This window comes from Mus pahari, chromosome 4, assembly GCF_900095145.1.
Source record: "Mus pahari chromosome 4, PAHARI_EIJ_v1.1, whole genome shotgun sequence".
Classification (NCBI taxonomy): domain Eukaryota; kingdom Metazoa; phylum Chordata; class Mammalia; order Rodentia; family Muridae; genus Mus; species Mus pahari.
Genome location: NC_034593.1, coordinates 11,430,073 through 11,439,000, shown reverse-complemented (window position 1 = coordinate 11,439,000; position 8,928 = coordinate 11,430,073). Strand labels below are relative to the sequence as shown.

At 39.3% G+C, this 8,928-nt stretch overlaps 1 protein-coding gene across 1 annotated transcript in view; it reads left to right on the top strand.

Annotated features, from left to right (window-relative positions):
* The first annotated feature begins 2,638 nt into the window (after positions 1-2,638).
* LOC110320681 (signal-regulatory protein beta-1-like) overlaps positions 2,639-8,928 on the top strand; it is a 643,074-nt gene continuing 636,784 nt past the window's right edge. The window contains exon 1 of the mRNA XM_021196798.1: positions 2,639-2,792. Coding sequence (XP_021052457.1) covers positions 2,720-2,792 — 73 coding nt within the window. The 5' untranslated portion in view covers positions 2,639-2,719. The remainder of the gene's footprint in view (positions 2,793-8,928) is intronic.

Here is an 8,928-nt window from a genome sequence, read left to right as displayed (position 1 = left end):
TGGCCTTCTCATTGTGTCCTGGATTTCCTGGATGTTTTGAGTTAGGATCTTTTTGAACTTTGCATTTTCTTTGATTGTTGTTTCCATGTTCCCTATTGAATCATCTGCACCGGAGATTCTCTCTTCCATCTCTTGTATTCTTTTGCTGATGTTCACATCTATGGTTCCTGNNTTATTTCCTAGGGTTTCTATCTCCAGAGTTGTCTCCCTTTGTTTTGTTTTGTTTTTTTCCTTTTATTGTTTCTACTTTCCTTTTTAGATCTTGGATGGTTTTGTTCTATTCCATCACCTGTTTTCTTGTGTTTTCCTGTAATTCTTTAAGGGATTTTTGTGTTTCCTCTTTAAGGACATCTACCTGTTTAGCAGTGTTTTCCTGTAATTCTTTAAGGACTTCTACCTGTTTAGTAGTGTTCTCCTGTATTTCTTTAAGTGAGTTATTAATGCCCTTCTTAGAATCTTCTACCACCATCATGAGATATGATTTTAAATCTGTGTCTTGCTTTTCGGGTGTATTGGGGTATCCAGGACTCGCTGTGGTGGGTATACTGGGTTCTGATTATGCTGAATGGTCTTGGTTTCTGTTAGTAAGATTCTTGTGTTTGCCTTATGTGTTCACAGCCAAGATTAGCTCTTACACCCCCTAAAACACCAAAGCAAATGTTTCTTACACCTGGATTAGATAGGAGAGAATTTGGTCTGGACAGTTAGCTTTCTTACTTGTCTTCCCAGCACATATCTAAAGTGAGTGAGGGCACTTACACATCTTTCTCCCTAGTTCCTATCTGAACACAGTAAGAATTGAAATATCTTCTTTCTATACAAAATAGAAACAGACATCCTTGTGTCAGCTGGTTCTCCATGTCTCAAGAAGCAGTCTATTCACTTTCCTTCACAGAATACTGATATACACATTCATGCTCCATTAAGAATGTAAGATCCAAGGCCGGGCGTGGTGGTGCACACCTTTAATCCCAGCACTTGGGAGGCAGAGGCAGGCGGATTTCTGAGTTTGAGGCCAGCCTGGTCTACAGAGTGAGTTTCAGGAGAGCCAAGGCTACACAGAGAAACCCTGTCTTGCAAAACCAAAAAGAAAAAAAAAAAAGAATGTAAGATCCTATGCCCCAGTACAGGGGAATGCCAGGAAGCAGGAGTGGGTGGTTTGAGGAGCAGGGTGGGGGGGAGTTTTGTGGGGGACTTCCGGGATAGCATTTGAAATGTAAATGAAGAAAATATCTAATAAAAAAAAAGAAGAAGAAAAAGAATATACTTATTAAAATGTTCCCATTTTAAAGGAGCCAAAAGCTGTCTCCTGAGAGGCTCTGCCAGAGCCTGGCCAGTACAGACGTTGATGCAGTCAACTATTGGACTGAACATGGGAACCCCAATGGAGGAGTTAGGAGAAGGACTGAAGGAGCTGAAGGGGTTTGCAACCCTATAGGGAGAACAGCAATATCAACAAATCAGACCCTCGGAGCTCCCAGGGAATAAACCACCAAACAAAGAGTACACTTGGAGGAGCCCATGGCTTCAGCTGCATATGTAGCAGAGGAAGGCCTTATCTAGCATTAGGAGGAGAGGCCCTTGGACCTGTGAAGGCTCGATGCCCCAGTGTAGGATAATGCTAGGACAGTGAGGCAGAAGTGGGTAGGTGGGTGGGAGGGCGGGCACCCTCATAGAATCAGGAGAGGGGGGTGGGATAGAGGGTTTGAGGAGGAGAAAACAGGAAAGGGGATAACATTTGAAATGTAAATAAATAAAATATCCAATAAAAAGTTCCTGTTTCCTCCATGGAAAAAATCAGGATGATATGATTGAAGCATCTGACAATGGCAACTTAAAAGATCAGGGATTTATTGAGCTCACAACTCCAAATTATAGTTTATCATTGCAGTCATATCAGGGTAGCAAGAGTTTGAAGCATGGAGTCATTATCTATCCATCGATAAGAGTAGGGAGCAAAGAGTTTATGCATATGTGCTAGGATTCATCTAATCCTATCCATTTTACTCAAGATGCCCTACTTAGAACATAATTTTGTCCAAAATTAAGATGAGTTTTCCCAAACCAATTAACTAAAGACATCCTGCTCACATGGTTTGAGAGGCCTTCTAAACATTAAACTCTCAGATGTTCCTAGTGCCCTGTTTCATGTATGCCTAGTTGAGAATTAATACTATTTATAACATATACTATGTTACATGCTTGTGTATGCAAAAAAGCTCTTAAGTCTCACTTAGACTACATTTATCAGGATATTAGTAAAGGATATTCAAAGGATCATGAAAAAAAACAGCTTGTTTACTCCAGCACTGAGCCGGTCTCACAAATATGGGCTTAACTGTGAAGTTTTATGTGGCACTGGAAAAATGATATATAGACTTGGGTGTATGGAAAACACTCTTTTTTGGGGGATTCTAACTGGGGAGTTACCAAGTCAAGATATCTTGAAACCACAGGAATCCAAGACAGGTTTAAGAGAAAGAGAAGGATTGCTTAAAGTATAAATATCTGAGTTTCTCTACAAATAACTGTTGAAAAACACCTCTTCCGTTGCAGCTTCCTGCAACACTGTGAATCTATTTCAAAATAACCTGTATTGTTCCTGTTTCCCCATAACACTGACATATCTTTTTGCAGAAAAAGCAGCAGTACCTCTTTTCTCTTCAGACTAGAAGCTAGGACCTCATGATAAAGTAGAAAAGACTCCTTAACCCTGACCATGCTTCATCTGGACTCCCGGCCATATAGTCTCCACAGAACACTGCTGATGACCCTACTGCTGGGACTTACAGGTGAGCATGTCCCAACAATAGCATCATTTTCCTGCTTCTGGACTATCTTCTGCTATTGAAACTACAGGAAGAAGGGTAACCTGAACTGCCACCGGAGTGAAGTCCAGAACATTGTCTCAAGTCTTAACCTGAATTCTGAGCACTGCTCAGCATGTTGATAAGTTGCAGCAGTTATCTAGAACATCCTACTAAAAAATGCTTCAAAAAGCATAATTTCTAATACTTTATCTAATAGAAGTTGGTTCTCAGAATCTCACTTAAATTACTGTATCTCTTAGGTCCGTCAGAGCCAGGAGTCAATGCCAATGCAACTGATGGGGCTACCTGTCACTAAGCTCAGTACTCTCTGCTCATTTTCTGAGACAATGAGTCTGCCATGCAGACCACTGACAGGATTCTGGGTGAAGTGGATTGGGCAATGCTCAGCCACTATACCATCTTGGTTAGGTTTCTCATTTTGTCTTCAGGCTTGCAGTTCCTCCCTCAACTGATCTCAGACTTCTCAGATGGCTATTGCTTCCATGACAAGCATATACTAATATTTTTCTCATCTAACGCTGTGTTTTATTGCTGTGGTTGCTGTGACAAGTACCACAGAGTTGTGGTCAAAAGAGTAGATATTCATTTCCTCAAAATTTTGAAGGCTGGAATCTCAGAGTCAAGGTGTCCACAGAGATATTTTTTTTCCAAGATGCTTCTACTTTGTAAATTACACCTTCTCTTTCTGTCTTCATGTATTATCTGTGGATATTTTATACTTCCTGAAATAAAACCAGTCACATTGGCTTAATACTCATCCAAATGGCCTCAATTGACTTTGACTCCTTAAATACTCTATACCATATATAGTCACTATATGGTACATGAGGTTATGGCATTGATATGCAGAGTATAAGCAATGTATTCATGACAGGTCCCCACACATCCCTGGTCTTCTCAATCTTCTCCAGTGAACTTTCCGTCCTTCTACTAGTAGCAAACAGGACTAGTGACACTCTGAGTGTTCTCTGCTCGCAATTCACCAAGAATATTTGTTGGCTGTTCATTTTTTCATGGTGAGGAAGATTCTATTACTGATTCTGTGGCTTTAGGTCTGGGCATAACAGCTTTCAGGCTCCACTTTGGCTCATGTGTTATATCGTCTAACAAGATACAAGTCTAATTTTTAGATTTCTTCATTATATCTCTCAGCACCTGAGAGTAGCGGTAAGAGATGAGTCCTGCTGATTCTTTTAACACTTCCTGAAGCTTTCTGTATTTTAAATTTTCTAAAATTAATATATAATTACTTCATTTCCCTGCTGTCTCTTTTTCAAGTCCATAGCCCTTGTTTCTTTCTTAAGTGCTTTACACACACACACACACACACACACACACACACACACACACACTTACTCATATATATCTATATGTTCCTAAGTACATAAATACAACTTGTACTGCCTATATGTTACCAGACTATATGGCTAGAAGAATGAAGGGCATATCTTAGTAAAAAAGATTGTATGGCCCTGCTGCATTCTTTTTATTCATGTTCCAGCCACTCTTTGCTTTATTGCTGTCTTCCTATCTCATGGTTTTCTGATGTATTTCCCCAAGTCTCAGTGCAAAAGGACTGTTAGTGAATTAAAATTCTAAACTGTAATATATAGAACAACTTCTGCTCTTATTGATTGATTTACATTAGATATTTGCTTCTGTATTTGGAAGTGGTTTTATACAAATGTTATGCTTTGAGTTTCAAACATATTCAAAAATTCAGGTACTAAAATCCTTTCAACAGATTATGGCACTATTTTGAAAGTTGGTTTAGTATTTGGATGTGAAGGTCTAGCGGGGTAGGTCACAGAAACATGCCTTTAAAGGATATAGCCAACATCCATTCTTGCCACTCAGTGTTTCCTGTCATCATGAGATGAGACATTGTTCTATCACATACCATCATCATGATGAGGTTCTGCCCAAACTGAGACAAATGGAACAGTCAACCCTCTGAATCTTGTTCTGTCTGAAACAATGAGCTAGATGAAGTATTTCTTCATTTAAACTGCTGATCCCAGTTGCTTTTCAAATCAATAAAAAGATAAATAGCAAGCTATAATTATATTTAGATCAACATTTGTTTCTAGAGTTAAACTCAGCTTCATAAACTGTAAAGATCCATATTTTTGTGCAGATCATTTACTGTCAGTTGAAGCCTCCATGACTCAGCAAATTAATGGAGAAATTACTTTACTTTTCAATGTCATGAAAATTCACCATGTCCCAGATTCTGTGGGAAGCAATACATACTTCTACATCATATGGGCCAACATATCGGGTTCATGATCTTGTCACACTGACACTGACACACAAAAGGAATCAAAAGCACAAACAACAGTAATTGCAACATCTAGAGCTTTGGATTGTTCTCAGGCTTTCTGACTGAGGTCTTAGTAAATAACTTCCCAGAAACTTTAATTGGTCCTGTGAGCTTTAGCATGTTGAAGTAAGGACTGGGTCTATAGTTTTCATTTCCTGGACTCTTCATCCTTACATGCAAACAGTTTTCTTGAAAATGTCCTTCACGTGAGATACTTGGTTTCTATTCTCCATAGATTACCAATTTAAAATGAGTTCCAGTGACTTAGAAAGAAGTCAAACTGAATGAATAGTGCATAGGGAAGACGTTTGTTAGACATTCACTAGGAGTTAGAGGCTATTCTGGGAACATGTGTGGCAATGGAGAAAAGAATTGGAGGCATAGTCACTCATGTAGAACTTAGATTCTCTTAGGGTAAGTGATAATAAAAAACAGTGAAATGTATATTTTAATGAAGTATATTTGGACATATGTCCAATTGTCTAAAAAAATAAGAAGACTTTTGGAGACTTAGATATCAAAAACTGGGTGATGATTATGAACGCCATTGAGAAGAAGAAAATTGATAAAACATTAGAGATATATAAAGATAAAAAGAGAATATGAGAATGAGTCATGTGGCCAAGCATTACCAAAAAGCTTTACTGAAGGCAGTAGCATATGTAAAGGCCCTTCCTGCCATTTCATGGTAGAACTTTCAGTCTAAGTAAATTGGAGCAACTCCAGGCTTAGCATAAAGAAGCACCACAGCATTCTATGAATTTTAATTATTTTTTATCTCATAACTGAACACAAACTCTTTAAGGAGAAATAGAAGGAGGTTAATGCGTGTGAGAATTGAGCAAGGATTGCTTGCCCAGAGTACTGGCAGGAGAGGGACAGGAAGAGATCTCTGTTTGCATAAGTGCTGAAGTGGAGCCTGTAGAATTTTTCTGAAGGATCACACTTGATATGAGAGTAAAGACCCTAGTCTTGGGACCCAGGCATCTGAAAAAAGGAAGGAATTTCAGCTAAAATATACAGGTCATGGCAGGACTTTTTACCTGGACTTGTTTAGCCTGAGATGATCACTTCACTCGAGAAGCCACTCAAGTTCACTGCTAGATAAACCTAGATGGTCATTGGGGGAGTGGGAGGGGGAGGGCTGGGCTGGGGCTTTTTCTTCTAAGTGTATTCATTCATGTTTCTGTACTGACACCTCAGCTTCCTTCCTCCCACCTTTCCAATATGTTAAAACTCAAACCATCCAAACGTCATGGACCATATTTCCATGCCTGTGCTCTCTCGAGGAGGGAAGATCTGTAATATCACTTATACTTTCAATGTATGTTATCAAATAGTTCACTCCTTATCTTTTCTTAAAGTTCCTTGCCAAGAATTTAATTGATATGATGTCCTTCAGGAACTGTTGCTAGAATTATGTTATACTTTAAAAGGCATCCTGCTAATACCTTGTCATCTTCTGGTTTTCAGTGTTCTACTTAGGGATTTATGCATCGAATAATCTGTTATCTCTGCTACATTGATGAAAGGTCCTTTATAGTAAATGTGCTTTCTCCTGAAGATTGTCTATTATACAGTGTAAGTTTTGTTTCCAGCCTGGCACTGTGATAAAGTCCCTCTGTACATTTTAGATTATTCTAATAACTTTACCACAGTTCTTTACATGATTGAGTCAAAGAGAACCATAAACCCATAAACAAGCTACATAGGTGAGGAGTACAGTGACTGCAGAATGGAGCGGAGGAGGCACAGTATATAAGCATTCCAACAGGGGCAGTGTTAGTAAGAGAAGAGTAATATTTCTTCAATACATACTGAGTTAATCTCAGCTATGCGAACATGACTTTGGCGCTGAAGCCTGATGAGAACAAGGGGCCTGAAGCTCTTGTCCATAAAACAAACAGCCACAATGGCATGAGACCACCCTCAATATAGACAGGAACATCAGAAGAAAAATGATTTGCCTATTATGTTGTTTGATCAGACCATGGACATTGCACCAAATTAAGATAGGACCTAGAGGCAAAGTTGTGGCAGGTAAATAGTGTTCACCTCTTCTCAATCCTAGCATTAGTGCACAGCACAAATAGATGGCCACATATCCTTTGGGAAAAGAAATGCAATGTTTTTGATTCTTATTCTTACCTAACATGACCTAGTCTTCTCTTTGCTGAAGTGCTTTTCTCCTGCATCATCATGGTGCACTGCACAGATCACATGTTGCTCTCATTGTTCTAGGTGAGCTGAATAGTGAAGCTACAACCCAAGTGTCTAATGTCCTGGGATTTCTGTGGACTCACAGATAAGAATATGAAAGATTGTCTGATCTTCCACTACCCAACTATCATAAAGTCTGAAATACTTCAATGGTTTAGATATTACATAACTACTATCATCTGCTCTCTGGCAATAGAAGAGAGAGGACAGATGTGGTGGCCCCCACCCCAGGCATAGCTGCTGTGAAGACTCCAGCTGATTTTCTTAAATAGATAAAGCCTGTAATAACATAATGCTTCCACTACCTATGATCACCTACATTTCATGAAAATGGAGTTAGATGAGATTCTCAAATCCACTCTGGGAAGTAAATTCCACAGTTTTTAGACTAAGTTCAGTTTTCTGTGCCCTCATCCCAGTCAGGAAAAGTTCTAGACATTCTCTTGATGAGTTCCTTCTCTCTTCCATAGTGGGTTGCCTCAAAGTGGAGTTGGTTTCTGCTTTAGTTCTTTGTAAGAGATGCGGTAGCACATGGGCACATGTCACTGACTTTCAAATCTCCCCCTATTTACCATGTTCCATTTATAGAATAAATTTATCAAGCTACTTTATAAGTGTTAAAACATTATTTCATTTAACTTTATTATTCATTATTTTAGATAATTTGTGCTAATAAGAAACACTGAAGAGAAACTGATACTACATCTGTCATGTCTAGACAATTGTAACAGAAACGATATTTACTGTTTCTTTTTTTTTTGGGGGGGGGGGAAGGAAAGGGTTTTTATTCAGCTTACACTTCCACACTGCTGTTCATCACCAAAGGAAGTCAGGACTGGAACTCAAGCAGGTCAGAAAGCAGGAGCTGATGCAGAGGCCATGGAGGGATGTTACTTACTGGCTTGCTTCCCCTGGCTTGCTCAGCTTGCTTTCTTATAGAACCCAGGGCTATCAGCCCTGGGAAGGTATCACCCACAATGTTCGAGGCTGCCTCTTCTGATAATTAATTGAGAAAATGCCTTACAGCTGGATCTCATGGAGGNATTTCCTCAAGGGAGGCTCTTTTCTCTGTGATAACTCCAGCTTGTGTCAAGTTGATACACAAAAGCAGCCAGTACAGTACCTGAGCACAGGTTAAAAAAAAGTCATGTGGCAAAATGTAGATTAAAATAAATGGGTTATCTTCACTTATGATTCTAATCAGTGAAGAGCCTAGCTATATGGCCAAGGTACATGTAAATATATTTTGAGTCTGAGTCTTATTTCTATGAGCGTGGGGGCTGGGAGGAAGAACTGGACCAGAGCATCTGCATCCTGCAACATCCTGTACCTGGCAGAGGCAGCAGGAAGCTAGAGCTTGGGTACCACTTTCTCAAGCAGCCCTCCTCCTCCTTAATCCTGGGTTTGTAGCCAATAATTGGCTGGGAAACTGCCTCACGCCTCTCTCAGATCTACCACGAAATGACCCTATAGAGAGAAATTCTTTAGTTAGATTATTTTGTTGTTTCAACATAGTATTTTAATAGATGTGTTCTTTTTTTTTCTTTTTTTTTT